The sequence below is a fragment of the Leptidea sinapis genome, chromosome Z (genome assembly GCF_905404315.1).
Source record: "Leptidea sinapis chromosome Z, ilLepSina1.1, whole genome shotgun sequence".
NCBI classification, from domain to species: Eukaryota; Metazoa; Arthropoda; class Insecta; order Lepidoptera; family Pieridae; genus Leptidea; species Leptidea sinapis.
In genome coordinates, this window is record NC_066312.1 from 1,278,615 (window position 1) to 1,297,562 (window position 18,948).

Consider the following 18,948-nt stretch of genomic DNA (forward strand, 5'->3'; position numbering starts at 1 on the left):
ATATACGATTCGGTGCTTCCCGCTAAGCCGCTCAAATTGTGGCGAGGCGAGTGATCGAACTCAAACCGATAATAGGTAGAAGATACAAAGAATATATTTTATTAATATCAAAGGTATGAGATTTGCATAATTCAATCTCTCATTATGTGATTTTATACTTTTAGAGTTTTGAAGTCGTTTTTTTGAAACGTAGTTTTTATTTATTTATTTCAAACTAGCTGCTGCCGACGCCGTTCGCGTGGACGATTTAAAGCGAATAAAATATAAAATATATGTGCCTGCATGTAGCGTGACAATAAATAGCCTTTATGTTGACCCGACCTCTTGTTAATATTGCAAAGGAGAATGACCAGCATTGTATGAAGCGAAGTGTCTCAATAAAATAAAGCATGATAATTCTTTTCTTCATGAACAAAAATATTTTTCTGTTTGGAACGCCAGATTCAGAGAAAAACCATTTTAAAGAATGTTAGGTTATATTTCTTATGAAGGAAGTTCGTTTGTATGAACTTTACTGCATATGGTTGGTATACTGCATACAGAGTTATTCTGAAACCAATCATCAATCTTATATATAAATAAGCATAATATAGTAAGGAGGTATAGTACTTCATACTACGTTGTTAATTAATAAAAAATAACATTCACTGTAATAGTTTGCCATATACGGAGGAAATATCTCTACTCGACGTAAAAAAAGGACATGAGATTGAAATAAAATTCAAATATCCTTTGCTGTTATGTGTAGGTATTTAGTATGAAGTATAGCTAAAAGTACTCTGTGGTATTTGGTACGCAAAAATGACACTGAATGTCATTTACTGAATTCGCTGAATTGAAAAGAGCACAAATAAAGAATGCTGGGAGAGTTTCTTGCGCCGCTTTTTCTCTCTCATAGCGCCATTTGTTTCCGAAGCGGTAGTAGTATCTAGTAGTATAAGAAATGACATAAAAAAGAATTCTAAAGGAATCAATTTTGAGAAAATAAATGCCTTTTATGCCTTTTAATAAAACCATAGCCTCACCACATGAGTTGTTTTGTTTCAATTTTAATTGGTTAACGAGATATTATATTACAATAAATCGATATTTTTTAAGCTATTGCATAGCTCCTATCGCGGGCCTTGAGCGTGGGGACCGAATCCAGAAATTCCGTAACGAAAATAACCTAACACCCCACTCACTAGATGTATATAGATATTTCGCCACGGTCATTATAGTTGCCGTGGAACAGTGGTATCACGTATGCTTTTTGTGCAGAAGGTCCCAGGTTCGAGTCTGGGGTACGTCTTGATTTTTTTTATCACGTTTTTTTATTTTTAATTATTATTTACATTTCTCCGAATCCAAAATTGGACGAGGTAGAGCATTTTATTCATCGTACTTTACTGGAGTACACTAAAGAAGGGTCGAAAATACTTGGTACAAATGGTAATAAATGTCCACTTATTTTGGGTGGCGATTTCAACATCAACTTCGCTGATAAACAATCAGAACGGTTGACAACTTTTCTTTCTAAGATATTGAATTTGAAAATGAATAATGATCCACAAGAATTGACAACAAAATATGGGACCACCATTGACGCGGTATTTTCCAGATATTTAGAAGATATCAAGTCTGAAACTTATGTTTCTTATTTCAGTTACCATAAACCTATAGTTTCAATGATAAATATTCCTGAATAACCTACATATAATGTAAGATAATAAAAATATTTTGAACTATATTAACTTCTCATTTATTTAATAAAAGAAAAAAAAATGTTTACTTATCGGTCACCACGTTCAAAAAGTATAACTTGAATTAATATCAAAGACAAAAAAAACAAAGGAAAAAAATACTGCATAAATAAAATAAATAAATAATTATAATAAAATAATTTGAAAAAAAAAAAATGCTATGCAATAGCTTTACCGCGGCAGTCCCCGACTGCCACACGTCTTTTTTTTATTCCACTCTCTAATGATTCAACTAGTAGCGATCGATTTTATTATTTCAATACTATAAAGTAGTTTTAAAATAAAAAAAATACTCGGGATAGGAAGTAATTTATTTTTAGTCCCAAACTGAATGTAAAAATGTAATGTATTTACTAATTGTATCACTTTCGGCAGTTTCCAGAACTACAGCCTATCTTCTTTTTTCTATATAGGAGCGAAGCCATCTATGTAAATCACCAAGCGCATATAATTTTATTTTGATGAATAATGTGATCCACGCGGTCAGAAGCCTTTTCAAAATCCGAGTAGATAAAACATCCATCTGTTTTTCTTTACTCGCTTCATGGAAAGTGTAGTTAACAAGCACAGACAAATTTGTAATAGTTAAGCGCTTCTTCATGAAACCATGCTGTTCTGGTGGTATAAATTTATGGATGAGAGGTGTAATACGTTTCTCTATTACAATCTCGAAAATTTTAGCCATTGAGCCTATCCAAAAATTCTTTGGATATGTGCAGCATTTTTTTTTTCAGCTTTGGATATTCTGGGGAGGGCACAGTACGGCGTATGTCACAGGACAAACAGGGCAGCAACACCACGGCACCCCGCTCCACGCTTAATGTGGACTTTTGTTACATCCGGGAAATTCACTCCAACTTAAACGCCGTCCACCACCACCTTGAGACGGCGCAGCCGGCCTTGTGTTTCCTTACGGAGACGCAGATATCTCGACCTAGCGATACGTCATATTTAACGTACCCCGGGTACAAAATTGAGCATAATTTCATGCCTCATGCCGGGGTATGTGTGTACGTTAGGAAGGATATCTGCTGTCGCCGTCTCGGCAATTTTGAGGGTAGGGGCCTGTCTACTCTCTGGCTTCGCGTAGATTTAGAGGATCGCGTCCGCATCTATGCGTGTGTCTACAGCTCCCATAGTGGTAACGCAGAAACGGATCACCTCATGGGCTGCGTTCAAGCGGCATTTGATGACGTGCTTGCTCAGATCCCCTCCGCTGAAATCGTAGTCTTGAATGATTTCAACGGGCACAATGCCGAATCGCTTGGATCACGTACCACAGACTACGCAGGGCGATCTGTGCATAATTTTGCATTGGCGTATGGTCTGTCCCAATTGGTTGAGTCGCCGACGCTCCCGGATGTGGATAGCCACATGCCGTCCTTATTAGATCTTCTGCTGACTACACATCCCGATGGTTACCAGGTCTCTGTCGACGCCCCTCTCGGAACGTCCGACCATTGCCTGGTCAGGAGTGTAGTGCCTATCCGACGCCAACGTCGCAGACCACCAGCGACCCGCCGCGTTTGGCACTACAAGTCAGCAGATTGGGATAGGATGCGTTCCTTTTTTGCATCCTACCCTTGGGGCAGGGTTTGTTTCCCTTCGGATGATCCTAGTGCCTGCGCCGTTGCAGTAGCCGATGTGATACTGCAGGGCATGGATATTTTTATACCAAGCTCTGTAGTACCGATCGGTGGCAGGTCACAGCCCTGGTTCGATGCGTCAGTTAAAGCAGCATCTGACTGCAAAAAACAGGCGTATCGAACTTGGGTTGCGGCGCTGGGCTCAAAGGATCCGAACTGCAAAGTTCTGAAGAGGAAATATAACCGTGCCTCCAGATTTTATAAGCGGCAAATCGCCCGTGCGAAATCGAAGCACGTCGTCAACATTGGCGAGCAGCTTTCCAGTTACCCGACCGCAACACGCAAGTTCTGGTCGTTGTCGAAAGCTGCTCTTGGTAACTTCAACCAGCCGTCCATGCCGCCGTTGCACATGAGGAATGACACCCTGGCCCATGCGGCAAAAGAGAAAGCCGATCTCCTGTGCACTCTTTTTGCCTCCAACTCGACTCTTGACGACAACGGAAAAACACCGCCGACCATCCCGCGGTGTCAGAGCTCCATGCTTGAAGTACAGTTCCGACAGAAAACTGTTAGGCGAGCTCTGTTTTCGTTGGACGTCAGGAAGTCGAGCGGGCCGGATGGCATTTCTCCAGTCGTGCTTAGAACGTGTGCCCCTGAGTTGACGCCGGTGCTAACGCGTTTATTCCGGCACTCTTATTCAAAAGGCGTAGTCCCTGATTCATGGAAGTCAGCCCTTGTCCATCCGATCCCAAAAAAAGGAGACAGTTCGGATCCGGCAAACTACAGGCCTATTGCTTTTACCTCCCTACTCTCCAAAATCATGGAGAGCATAATTAACCGCCAGCCTTTGGTATACCTTGAGGGTCACCAGTTGATCAACGACCGGCAGTACGGCTTTCGCCATGGCCATCTTCTGGTATACCTAACACATAGATGGGCGGCGGCTATTGAAAGCAAGGGGGAAGGCCTGGCAGTTGGTCTGGATATAGCGAAGGCCTTTGATCGTGTATGGCACAAGGCGCTCCTCGCAAAACTTCCATCATTTGGGCTTCCCGAGAGCTTATGCAAGTGGACCTCCAGCTTCCTCACTGGGCGCAGCATACAGGTCGTTTTCGACGGTTATTGCTCGAATCCCAAGCCCGTGAACGCTGAAGTGCCCCAAGGCTATGTGCTATCTCCCACGCTGTTTCTTCTGCATATCAATGATATGTTGGACACCGCCAACATGCATTGCTATGCAGACGACAGCACTGGTGATGCCGTATACACGGGCCATGCAGGTCTCTCTCGGAAAAACGTCGACCAGTGCCGGGAGAAACTTGTGTCTTCTATCGAGTCCTCTCTCGAGAAGGTCGCGGAATGGGGTAAGTTGAACCTTGTCCAATTTAACCCCCAGAAGACTCAAGTTTGCGCGTTTATCACTAAAAAAACCCCATTTGCCGTATCACCGCTCTTCGAGAACACTTCCCTTAAAGCCTCGCCTAGTATCGGAATACTGGGTCTCGAAATCTCGAGCAATTGCCAATTCCGTGGCCATCTGGAGGGCAAAGCCAAACTGGCTTCAAAGAAACTGGGCGTCATAAATAGAGCACGGCAATACTTCAAGCCGGCCCACATTCTAGCGCTCTACAAAGCGCAGGTCCGGCCTCACATGGCGCACCCCAGTATCAGCTCGATCCATTTGACCGCGTGCAACGCAGAGCAGCTCGAATTGTCGGGGACCCAGTACTCTGTGAACGGCTGGATCACTTGGCGTTGCGTAGAGACGTCGCTTCATTGTGTGTCTTCTACCGCATTTATCACGGGGAGTGTTCCGAAGAGCTGTTCAACCTGATTCCTGCCGCCGAATTTCACCTTCGCACGACACGCCACAAGTTACGATATCATCCCCACCATCTGGATGTGTGGCGGTCCTCCACAGTGCGGTTTTCAAGGAGCTTTCTTCCTCGTACCACGAAGCTGTGGAATGAGCTTCCTTGTGTGGTGTTTCTGGGACGATACGACATGGGTACCTTCAAGAAAAGCGCGTACACCTTCCTTAAAGGCCGGCAACGCTCTTGTGATTCCTCTGGTGTTGCAGGAGAGTGTGGGCGGCGGTGATCACTTAACACCAGGTGACCCGTACGCTCGTTTGTCCTCCTATTCCGTAAAAAAAAAAAATCTATGGCAGCATTTTGAAGAGCTATTGAACGTATTTTTAAGTAACTTACCCCCTATTGAGAGCATTTTATGTGAGATAGATAAGTCTCCACATAAAAGTACATCATAGTTTTTAAATAGAATTCGTCTTGATAGCGTGACCTTGGTATCTCAGCAATCCATTTCTTCTTATTTTTGGAAGTGAAAACTTCTTTCGCCGCGCGGGCATTTTTGGTGTGAACATTATTTTATGGGTTTGCGTCACCCTCATGCTCATGTCTGGCGCACGTGATTAATCAAAAAATCAAAATCAGTTTATTCACGTAGGTCACGGAAATGACACTTATGAATGTAAAAAAAAAATCTTACCGAATCTATCGCTACTTCGTAAAGGGTTGAGCTAATGAGAAGAAGTAGCAAGAAACTCATTGCCACTCTTTTATATCAAGATTTACATTTAAGTACATCGATTTACAAATCATTTCAAATTACAATATAATATGTAAAATGATGCAACAGACACACTCAAACGTCAAATAGTCAATGTCTTACACGAGTAAGTCAAAAAAGTAAATGAATACAAAAGTTATTGAGTACATTAGCTGCATCATCCACATACACCATAAATAAATAAATAACAAATGTTCAAATAACAAAATAAGTATATATATATGTAATTTAATATAGTTTAAGTTCGCGTGACCGCTATTCAGCTGACGTATAATGCAGCATATTAGTACTGTGTATAACTTTTAAGTGAATTTGAATGGATTTAGTAAAAAAATAAGTGTTTATATACTTTGCATTGTTCAAATAGTGTTTTTTTTGGATTAATATATTATTGAAAATAAGTTTTAAAAATAATTATTTAATTGTTTTGAAACATTATAGAATTTCAAATTATAATACTAAAAGTTCTAAGTTTTCACTTCTATCGGCAGCCTCTACAAGTGCCAATTTCTTTTCTCTTCCATAATTCGTTCTTCTTCTGCACACAACAAAGAAATAATGACTAAATCCTCGTCACTGAACTGCTACAGAAATGACGCGAGCTGCACCGCTTACTGCAGTTGTAATGCGATAGGTATCGTCTTACGATGCGAAAGGACGCGCCGCGCAGCGCCGCTCTAGTGCAGTCCGGCCTTTAGTGTTTATTCATTGTTGATGCTGTGTTCAGCCGTGTGATTAAATGGAGTTGAATACCTAATTTATTATTTAGAGAGGCTTATAAAAATGTATGAAAAAAGTATTTATCATTATATATGTCTTAAATTTTCAGCGTACGTTCGAGAGATTAACGATGTGCTTAATAAGACCTTAAAACAAGAGCAACCAGATTCTTTGAATATAGAAGATACAGAAAATAACGGGAATCTTCAATATACAGAAAATTCAAGTAATGATATTAATATTGATGCACATGATGGATCCAATAAAAGATTTAATAATTCAGTACCCATTACAATTACTAACCCTCTTCCACCATTGGGTGAAAAGGAACAAAGGGCTAATACAATACAAGAGGCCCCAGTTTGGTCTCCGACAGCGGAGGAGTTTAAGGTACAACTTTTAGCCTTGCTCATAAATGCAGTGTAAAGTCCAAGTTTAAAATTACTTCTCGCTGTCGTGTAAGTGTCTAGTGACAAAGGTAAGACAAGGAAAAAAAGGTTTTACACTTGGAAATAACTTTATGTTTATAACTTCGTGTTTATACTGAATGGCGACCACGATCGGCAGGCGTAGTGTTGGTAGGCCTACCACAAGATGGACCGACGATCTAGTCAAGATCGCCGGAATACGTTGGATGAGGGCAGCGCAGGAGCGATCGTCATGGAAATCTTTGGGGGAGGTCTTCATCTAATTATGAAGTAGTTGATGAAACATATGATCACACCTACATCAGTATTGGCAGTCCTTTAATAAAGCTATCTTGTTTCAGGACCCTATGAAATACATCGAACATATAACGAAGCAATGTACCCAAGGTATGTTGAAGGTGGTGCCACCCCCACAATTCAAGCCTCCGTGCCAGCTCGGGGGTCCAATACATTTTACCGTGGTGCTGCATTATATATCGCGCATGTATAAGCGCTGGACGCCCATTACCAAGGAAATAACTACAATGAGAGCATACCTTGCGTCGCAAGGTGTCCAGATCGGCCGACCACCTTTTGTGAGTAGAAAATATATTAGTTACAATTACATTTAAATTTAATAATGTTTTACAGAATAGATAGAAGCACAGGTTAACTCTCAGCACGGAGTCCCCAAATCGATGCTTGCCCGCCACGTACTTGTGTGTTTTCGGTTTTAGAATTAGAAGGTAGGCAACGCTCGACGTGTTATGGGAGATTATGGGGCGCGTTGATCACATGATAAGTTCATGTCCATCCCACAACACAATTGTGGTTGCGGAAGACTCTGCCCGACTCGGGACATCCCATGCGTTGTTATCTTACATTTCCCAATAACTTAGTCGAAGATATTAATGACACTTATGAATTGATTAAATGGCTGGCTTAATGGCCGAGCAAGGCGCAATATGATACCCAACTGTTGAAAGGCCCTAACTAGCAACTCGAGTTAGAACGTAATTGAAAATAATAGGGCTATATTTCCGACTAAAATGTTGTTACGTTACACTTGTCGGGATTCAAAAATTTATTTCTAAGACAATACCTTCAAGATGTCACAACACCTTTACATCAATAAATAATAGAGATAAAATAAATCGTTGTTTTATTTATTAATAATATCCCAGTGACGCTTGTTTTCACACTGTAACAAAACGACGCGCTGTGACATCATCATCATGACTGCGTCATCGACGTCAGGTTCACAGATAATGTAATTAGGTAGGCTACGTACTAAGGATGTTTGTATTCATTGTTATACGAATAAAATATTTGACGTCACACGTGGAGACTTATCACTTTACTTTTGCTATGCCATGTCGTGAGTGCAGACATATTCATAGATATAGATAGACAGATAATTTGTTTATTTGATCACATTACATTTTATTATTATTAAAAATCTTATGATTGTATCCAAACGTTTGCAGATCAAAGGTATTCAAGTGGACCTACCGAAATTAATGAACACTATTGAAAAGAATGGGGGATTCCGCAATATGCAGACTAAACAGCAGTGGGACAAGGTTGCGCAGGCGATGAATTACACTAGCCTGCGCAATCCGCAAAAGCGACTCGACCAGATGTATGTAAGGCATATATTGCCTTATGCGACCTTGTCGTCAGGTATGTTAATGATTTTTTCCAAATATTACACTAAATACTAGAGAAACTGATAGTAAATATCATACACAAATAGTGTTGTGCAGCAGAGAACTAAACGTTTCAAAAGGGAAAAAGTATCCGTCGTTGTTAAAGAATAGCACTTGTCCTTGATTGTGAATACTATGGATAGGTACGATCTTGTCATTAAACGTGGAGCAATCTATCCGCAACTACACATAGGTTATTGAAAACGGCCGTTAATTGGGTCAGAAAAGGCAAGAATAGATAGGTTTTTTTATCAGAAGTACGCCACAACCGGAGATAGATTGAATTGAATATTGGGAGCGATCGGGTATGTGAATTCGTATCTCTAGTAGACTATCCGTCCTTAAAACGATAGACAACTTCGGTAGAAAATGCCACCTGTAGATAGGTTATTGAAAAGTAAGTAAGCGTAAAAGAATAGATATTTTGTCTACATCTTAGTAAAATTTCAAATAAAAATAATTGAGGCTCACGAATCGAAATAGTATATATTTATATTTTATCCTATCTTTCAAGTTGGATCAAACTGCATATATTGCGCAAAATTTATTTAAAGTCGATTCAGTGGTTTAGGAGATCACCTCGGGCAAACAAATGTGAAATGAAGTGTTTAAATTAAAAAGATGTATTTTTTGTGTTTGTTATAGATGAACGAGAAACATGGTTGGATTCCGTTGATAAAGTATGGCAAAAGCGCTACGAAGCTCTGCTGTTCAGATCCGAAAACCCTCTTCGCAGGGGAGAGAATATATTAGATGGCAGAGAGATGCCGCCCAGAGATGAATACACTGACAAGGAAGCAAAATTATTAAAACATATAGCGGAGATCGAAGAATGCATAGTGCGGGACAGAATTATGAATCTGAACTCTTTTAAAAGGGTAACATAGTTTTAAACGTACTGTACAGTCAGCGTCACAAAGATAGCATCTCGCCCATAGTATTCAAAAACATGGCAACACCATGACGTTTATGGTGTCCGTATATATTTGACTACTTTGGACGACGCGGTCACTTTCGGTGAATCAATGTATTTGGTGACGATGGGTGTTGCCATGTTTTTGCTTACAATGGGTGACGCTATCCTTCTGAAACTGACTGTACGTAGGTATAAACGTACTTTATATAATCAACATATATCAAAACAAAAGGAAAATAATGAAACCAGTGAATGCTTTGATCAAAAGCATGTAATGGATCTATTGAAATACAATAAACAACTAGACTCACAATCACGCTCAATAATTGTTTGAAGAAAAACTCTGCCTACGCGTCTATTAATTAGGCAGAGTTTTTGTTGTGTTCCGACCGCAATTTGAATGCAACGCAATGACAAGTGTTCAGTGAAAGGCTGTTCAAATAACAGCATATCAACTATAAATAACTTCAAAAGGATGGAGTGCCGTATTTTAGTTAAGTGCCCCTTTAAATTAGTAAGATGTTTTTAATCATTTTGCTAAATAATAACATTTCAATTGCTATAACAAAAGGTTCTTGCCTTGTTTTCGCGTCTGTCTCGCGCGTGACGTAGTGGTACTACTTCTAATGAGCGTACACAATAGATTTTGAACATTACTGTCACGAATTAAGGTGTTAGCTAAATTAATGTTTAAAGTCTTGTGTGCTAACAGCGTACTAAACGGTGGTCTCATGCCGTTGCCATATGGCAACGTGAGCAGACAGGAAGTTAATCTTATCTGTATAAGTTTATGTATACCTAAATACAACTCCGGTCAAATATTTTAGACGACCTTTTTATAAGCAATTGGGAGTCTAGCTGTTTATTGTACAGTCATAAATGAACCCATTTTATTTAAGTCCACAGCCTTTACTAATGCAACTGATGAAGGTGTTTGAATAATTTTGATTACAGTCATATCAGACATTCATTCAAATGTCAATTCAAAATCAATCATATTTTCATTTGAATATGATTTCAAAGTTCTTTGTAATTAGTACTTAACACGCACACTACACCTACGTCGTTAAAATAATAACTGAATAAGTTAAACAAATATTTATTTATTTTAATATTTTTTTTGTAAGTATCTTTACAATATTTTTTTTTCTTATACAAGATATATTCTTACATTTTTTATCCTTTATTTATTGAAATAAACCAAATCTTATTACGATATTACCAATACTATGATTACGGTATTGTAATCTATAAATAGTTTGTTACATTGGTATTAGACATCTTACCTATTTTAATCTTCCTGCACAAGCAACACATCATTAAATAAATAATCTGCATACAGAAAAAAACTTAAAAATTCAAGCAATCAGAGATGTCATTTATAAAACCATGCGTAAATTGAATCAACCAATAGTTACTTTAAGTTACTGTAGTTTTGAAAAAAAAAATGCAAACAGTCCTTATTTTTAGTACTTTATTTATAGTTTTAAAACCATATAATTTTTATATGCCTCAAGCACCATGCCACCTTTGTAATAATATAATTTTTCCCGTAGATTGCGGCTACTGCAAATGAATTATTCCTTGGAGACGCGAATACGCCCTCTGCAGAAGACGTCGAGATCGTCTATTGGGATATAGTAACCAGTGGCAAGGAGCACGTGTGCGTCTGCGGAGCGTCTGTAGACACTAGTGACGGGGGTCATGGCTTTCCCCTCAAATGTAAGCCGTATTGCGACAGCGCCTGGAACCTCAAGGTGAGGTCTTACTATGCTAGCTCTATATAGCATCTCAAGGTTACATAAATCAGTCTGCCCTTATGTAGTGGAGAAACATGCCGAAGAAGAGGAAGGAGGGTCAGATCTTCAGCGGCCTGTCCACCTTAAGAGTAATCCTGTTTTGATAAATAAACACTTTTCGGAGTTGCGTCCTTTCGTAGGAACGGAATAATATTCTTTTAAATTTATAAGTAGAGAAAGGCCATCATAATACTTAGGTGCATCCTCTAATGGACTTTTAGGGCTCGAGTCAATTATTGAAGTTTAGAGCCCACATGCCAGTCACTTTCAAGAAATAAATAATAGAACTGTCCCTTATTTGATTGAAGGATATGATAGAAAATAAATCCTTCAAATAAAAAAAAGACTATATGTAAGGTTTTGTCTTTTTGAGAATGATGAAAGATGATAAAACTGACTAGCTTTGAGGTGAGTTTTTTTCGCCATATTCTATTGAAAAGCCAAGTACCTTACTGCAACAATATTTCATATCATGAGCCAATTAAAATAGTGTACTATTTGATGAAATGATATACTACTATGGTGTATGAAGATCCACCAGCAATATATCTAGTAGAAAACAAAACATGTTTGGGTTAATTTAGTTGATATTGTATTCAATTCGAGCTCATGAGAATTGGTTTCTTTTAATTCACTAATAGGTAGCATATCTTCATCACTCAGAGGGGAAACTGATGGCTGGCCTTGAAATAAACGTTTCCCGGACATTGGAGTTAGCAATCTCATTGATCTATCTCCTGCTTGTTTCTTGGTTTTATTGTATTCTAAGAAAATACTGACAGAGCTGGTATTATAACCACATGTTTTATTTTGATGATGCACAGCTGAAAAATAAAAGTTATACGGATAACGCTCTGTGTCCAAAATGTATATATTTATTTAAAACCGACGTACCTGTGCATCTGCTTTGATGTTCATAGTCACTTTCAATGAAATATTCGCTACATAACCTCGAATATTTTGTCGGCACAAAGGAGAATGCCGGAAAATGCTTAATATTGCTTACTATCATGCGTCTGAACCAAGTATGCATACAAAATTTTCATTTAAATTATAATTTCGCATATATTTATATTAGTCAGATGGGAACAGGGGTTTGAAAGCTATATCAATAGAAAGTAATTTATCGTTTCGAAACAAGCGAAACTGCCATATTAGGCCGGAAACGTCACTGTCACTAAAACACCGAATGATACCAGTATATTATGAACTCCCTTTTTAAAGGGAAAAGCAAGGATAACTACATATTATAGGAAATAAATCGAATTAAAACCGAAACAAACCTAACTTTTTCCACACCACTTGTTAAATATTATTTGATAAAATCATATTAATATGTTCCGAAAAACTGCAAAATAATTAAAAATAATATCAGTATTCATAGAAACATATGATATGGATAGGTATCGATATATTTTAATGTGGTAGCTTTGGTATGCCAATTAGATGTGCACTTCATCTTTCTTTAACTTATTTTCGGAGCTGTTTATTGAAAAGCAAAGTATGCTTCGCCGAACATTTTAATTGCGACAAACAGCAGCAAGCAAGGCCACAGAGTACTCACACTACCACTACACACACAACAGACTATTTATGTATGACATGTATCGTGTTGTTTGATTTTTTAACGCGTATCAAATTTTGAAAAAAATATAACCCATCTAGATCGTTAAAAAATCTTACGGGGATTAAAAGCTATTCATTTAACATTATTATAATACTATTAATTTCACTATACCGTGGACTCATAACATTAATAATCATTGACACGATTCTAATAAGTTGACTATACGCCACCGTTGAAACTAGGGTAAAACCAAAATCAAGTCAAGATGAACTTGAAATGTCAAGATGCTTTGTCATAATAACATTGTCATCAATGAACTTAGTATAACGTCAAATCCAGCAATCCTTCACTAAAACTGACAACAAGCTCGTTGTAAATTGAAATTGAAAAAATCTGATAACTACAAATTCCCTGTTTTTATCTCACTGATTTTTGTTTTACATGATCTTGAGAATATTTCTAATGTTTTACCAATGATTTGGTTAAGACGCAAGAATTGCCCAATTTTCAAACAAGGATCGGCATTGTCCTTTCGAAGCTCATAGTGCTTTAAGTCAGGGTTTTTTACATGACAAGGCCAAGTCTTCGATGAGAATTTACCCGATGTCGACAACTTTTGTCTCTCGCGTCGCGACATATGTCGCGTTGCGCATCTTAGACCGGCTGGATGGCTGAAGTGGCGTACTCTCACAGGGGTGCTATGTGGTGCTTTTGAATTTATATTGGTGTCATTAATGAACTAATTTGTTTCAGTTCTTCAAGAATCTTCCTGGAAACTTATTGGGCGTCCTTGGTGATGTGCCCGGCGTCACGGTGACGACATTGCACCTGGAAATGGCATTTTCCACAAGCTGTTGGCATCGGGACCCTCATGGCTTGCCCTGGATTGAATATCTACACACCGGAGCCGATAAAATATGGTAAGATCCAAGTTTGTTTGTTTATTTTCAGGGAAACAAATGATCGTACGAGCAAATGATATGGTCAGTACCAATAAGGTAAAGAGTGGTAAAACGTTAATTCGAAATTGCAAGAATACGAATTATTCTTTAGGATTTTTGATGACGTGTGTAATACACGGATTGGACTGTCGGTTAGCATAGCACGGAACGCAATCACTTATCGATATAGCGCTGGAGGTACCATCGGACTGACGTACGTCGGACCGACGAGCTCGACCGACTATTCTCGTCAGCGCGACGTAGCAATTCATCAGCGCTGGACTGAACCCTCTCATATGTTTTTATAGTTATAGCTACGCTCGGCCTAACTCAGCGCTGACGGTCGGTCGAGCACTAAATGCAACCTGTAGGGGCGTGCAGTGTACGTGTTGCAGCAGCGTCTCGACACGTGAATGCAACGTACATGAAGAGACAAGAGGACATTGCGTGTAGTAATAGATGCGTACAGAGTTTGTGAAATTTAGTGGAACCCGAAATGTGAACCAGTTTAAAAAATCTTTAGCAATATGCGTGGTCGGAAATCGTAAAGTTGATGTCAAAGACGGAAGTAAAATGCAGCAACAAAATTGTTAGTCTTCTCTCGTCATAAAATCGTCGTGAAAAGCAGAAGGAAAAAAAAATCAAACGTGTTCGCGCAGAATGGCGGACACGGGAGGTTCGTAGTGAATGCGCGGTATGAGCACGCTATGCTTCCATGGTTGCAGCGAAAACATGCAATAAAAGTGGAATGATACACTTCATGTTACGTTTCACCAGTCTGTACGCATCTTTACGTATTGCAGAACTAAAATAGTTACATTACATTATTAATAATCCTATTCGGTAATATAAGTATTTTAATGGAAAATTCTATCGAGGCAACAAACCACTGTATGTTAATGCTCATAGTAAACTAGTAAGTTTTAAATTTATTTTTGTCTAACTGTTAACTAGATTTTATACTTAACTAGCTTTTTCCCGCGACTTTGTCCCCCTGGTAGGTGAAATCTGACATCAAAGGTTGACAAGATAATATTTATAAAGAGGGAAGCTTAGATAATTTATACGTCAAGATAGGGTTGTCCAAGTCCTCTTGCTGTTAGATAACATAACACAAAATAGAGGTTAGCTCCAAACTCAACTTTTTTCGACGTTTTGATAGCTGTCGTCTATAATTTATATCTAGACGTATAAATGATCCAAGAGCAGTGTTGTCAACTCGCTCTCGATGTCGTTAGCTATGAACAAAGTTCTAAAGTTGCAAAATGATCCCGGAGACTGAGCGCTAAGTATGAAAACTGAGCGCAATTCTTTCATGTACCTCTAATTCTATATTGTTTTACGCATGGTAGAAAGGGTAGAGTTTTTGGTCTATAGGAATAAAAATAAATTTGATTCTTACACATAATTATATTTGTCATCGGTATAAAACAATTGAAAAATATGAAAAACAATTATTTAAGAAACGAAAAGTCAACATAACATAAAATTTTATTTTTTGCCACCAAATTATATAAATACTAGCTTTTGCCCGCGGCTACGCTCGCGTGGTCTCCATCCTTTTGGCGCAGTCGGTTAAAAAGTAGCCATGTCCACTCTCCAGCCTCCCATCTAACTCCACATAAAAACCTTAACATAACATCGCTCCGTTGCGACGTGAAGGAAGGACATACAAACAAAAACACTTTCCCATTTATAGTATTAGTATAGATAAATTCACAAATAAAAAATTAAAAAGTTAATTCTAAAACTGGTGAAAATGTTTCTTCATTCATCATCAGAACTATCGGTAATAATTTGAAAATCTGAGGTATCCATTTTGGAAGTTGATGGCTGAGGCTCCGATGTAGGTTTGGCAAATGATATTCAAATTCAAATATTTTTATTCAAAATAGGATTTACGAGGGGCGGTCAAAAAGTTCGCGGAATGGCGGGGTTGGCGGGGGTGAGGTCGCTCCTCCAGGTAGCCGCTACTTGAGTAACTCATAATTACTATATATGCCAATTTCTAGCCTAATTGGGTCATTAGCTTTCGAGTTACAAACGAGTGAACAAGTAAATCGGGAACAAACTAGCCACTATGGAGAAAATTGAACATCGCGCCGTCGTAAAGTTCCTCACCAAACAAGGAAAAACGCCTCAAACTATTTTGCAAGAGATGTTAGCTGTTTACGGAGACTCTGCTCCTGGTAAAACCATGATTTACAAATGGCACGGCCTTTTCAAGCAAGGAAGGGAGTCAATTGAAGATGATCCTCGACCTGGACGGCCCATTGAGGCCACTACGCCGGAAATCATTGAAAAAGTTGAAAAACTTGTATTGGAAGACGGAAGGTTGAAGAAGAAACAACTTGCAGCATCAGTTGGAGTATCAGAAACCACAATTTTAAATATTCTTCATCAACATCTTGGCATGAGTAAAGTGTGTTCAAGGTGGGTCCCGAGAATGCTCACGCCGCTGCAAAAACGTGAGCGCGTCAACTGTTCCCGCGAGTATTTGGACCGCTGTGGAGAAGTTAGGGAAGAAATTATGGCCCGAATTGTAACCGGTGATGAAACTTGGGTTCACCACTATGAGCCTGAGTCAAAGCAGGAGTCGATGCAGTGGCACAAAAAAGGCACACCACCCCCAAAAAAATTTAAAGTGTCGCAATCGGCCGGAAAGATCATGGCGACTATTTTTTGGGATACTGAAGGTATTCTTTTGATCGATTATAAAGAACGTGGTGTTTCTATAACGGGAGAGTACTACGCTTCCCTATTGGACCGATTAAAAGAAGCTATTAAAGAAAAAAGAAGAGGAAAACTGACAAAAGGTGTACTCCTTTTGCACGACAACGCGCCCGTTCACACGAGTCATGTTGCGACGGCTGCCATTCATCGATGCGGTTTTGAACAACTACGCCATCCACCCTACAGTCCAGACCTGGCCCCTAGCGATTTTTATTTATTCCCAAAGATGAAGAAAGAGCTGCGTGGAAAAAAATTTAGAGACGATGATGAAGTCAAGTCGGCGATTTCGGCGTATTTTGACGCCCAAGACAAAACCTATTTTTTCGACGGTATTAATAAGTTATATGCCAGATCCCAAAAATGTATTCGTGTTAAGGGGGAATATATTGAAAAGGAAAAATAACATAATGTATCATTTCATCTTTTTTCCCAGTCATTCCGCGAACTTTTTGACCTCCCCTCGTATAATCACTTATTGAACGTCAAAATCTACCACCCATTCAAAAGAGTCTGCCTCAGACCTGAGAAGAATGGGCGCAAGAAACTCTGCGGGCTTTTTTTTATATAAAATATGGATTACAATGTAATATCGTACAATAAACATTAATAATTAAAGAGCCTGAGGGTGTTCGCTTTAATCCCAGTCCGTGGTGTCATAAAGAAAATCGTTTATGCTATAATAACCTTTCCCACACAAACGTTTTTTAACAATTCTTTTAAATTTCGTAACACATTTGTTTTGTACATTTTCTGGGATCATATTGTAGAAGCATATACATCGCCCAACGAAAGACTTACTAACTCGACCCAACCGAGTAGTAGGCATAACAAGTTTATGTTTGTTCCTCGTGTTAACATTATGAATGTCACAGTTTCTAGAAAATTTCTCAATGTGCTTATGAACATACAAAACATTATCAAAATTGTATTGAGAAGCAACAGTCAAAATGTTTATTTCTTTAAATTTTTCTCTTAATTATTCTTTAGGACCTAGGTTATAAATCGCGCGAATAGCCCTCTTCTGCAGCACAAAGATAGTATTAATATCGGCCGCACTGCCCCATAACAATATACCATAGGACATAATACTATGAAAATAACTAAAGTATACTAATCTCGCCGTATCTATGTCAGTTAACCGTCTGATTTTCTTAACCGCATATGCTGCAGAACTAAGCCTATTCGCCAATCCTTCAATATGGGGGCTCCACTGCAATTTGGAATCAAGAGTAATGCCAAGAAATATAGTAGATTCCACTGGTTTTACCACCTCTCCATTTAATAAAATATTCGCATCTACATTTTTGACATTTGGCGCGGTGAATTTAATATATTTGGTTTTATGATTATTTAACAATAAGTTATTGGCGCTAAATCAGTACACGATGTCAGATAGAGCATTGTTTACTTCGTCATATAAAACTTGGCTTCGTTTCACTTTGAATATAAGTGAAGTGTCATCCGCAAACAATACCATATGATGATATGATTTACAAGTTCCAATATTCTTTAGCACATAAAACCGAAAAAAGAGAAACTCAAAGAAAACCTTTATGAGAAGAATGAAAACTGCGTCGAATGCCGACAACCGCGTTAATTCATTCAGTTAAATTCATTCAAAAGTTTGAAAATTCAAAAAATAATGTTTTAATAAAACATTAAGTGAAACCAAATGAAGTAAAATCTGTAAATTCATTCGCAAAAAATGCAATTTTTAAAGCTGTATATTTGCTAAAATTTACAACAAGTATATTTACAACTTACAAGATGACTCTTAATTTCCTGCCGAGAAGATTGAAAATTTTCAAAAGTTGGGTAAAATTACATAAGTATGGGAGGCGCGAATAAATTGGTTTAGTTATTGAAATTATAATTATAATGAATTTTGGTAATTCATTTATATTGTTTTTTTTTTTATTATTATTATTTTTAGGTACAGCCTTCCTGAAGAGGAAAACGAAAATTTCAGAAGAGTTGTGAAGAAATATTGCCCTCATATTTGCCAGAATAAATCAGTATGGCTTCCTTCCGACATGGTTATGATCCCACCGGAAGTCCTACTACAAGAGGGTGTCAAGCTGACCCGCACGGTACAGAAACCGGGCGAGTATGTGATTGTCTGCCCCAGGGCCTACACATGCTCGGTGGCCACCGGCTTCTCGGTCTCCGAGAGCGTGTACTTCGCACTCTATTCCTCCGTAGGAATCATCGTTAGCTCGTTCGGAGTGAGTATTTCATA

At 38.5% G+C, this 18,948-nt stretch overlaps 1 protein-coding gene across 50 annotated transcripts in view; it reads left to right on the top strand.

Annotated features, from left to right (window-relative positions):
• The window catches only part of LOC126978526 (protein Jumonji), a 150,139-nt gene that overhangs the window by 110,319 nt on the left and 20,872 nt on the right, over window positions 1-18,948 (top strand). For all 50 annotated transcript variants that reach the window (XM_050827384.1, XM_050827393.1, XM_050827404.1 and 47 more), the window contains 7 exons: window positions 6,747-7,027; window positions 7,407-7,640; window positions 8,532-8,727; window positions 9,399-9,631; window positions 11,226-11,426; window positions 13,789-13,955; window positions 18,643-18,934. In XM_050827384.1, the coding sequence (XP_050683341.1) occupies window positions 6,747-7,027; window positions 7,407-7,640; window positions 8,532-8,727; window positions 9,399-9,631; window positions 11,226-11,426; window positions 13,789-13,955; window positions 18,643-18,934 (1,604 nt within the window). The remainder of the gene's footprint in view (window positions 1-6,746; window positions 7,028-7,406; window positions 7,641-8,531; window positions 8,728-9,398; window positions 9,632-11,225; window positions 11,427-13,788; window positions 13,956-18,642; window positions 18,935-18,948) is intronic.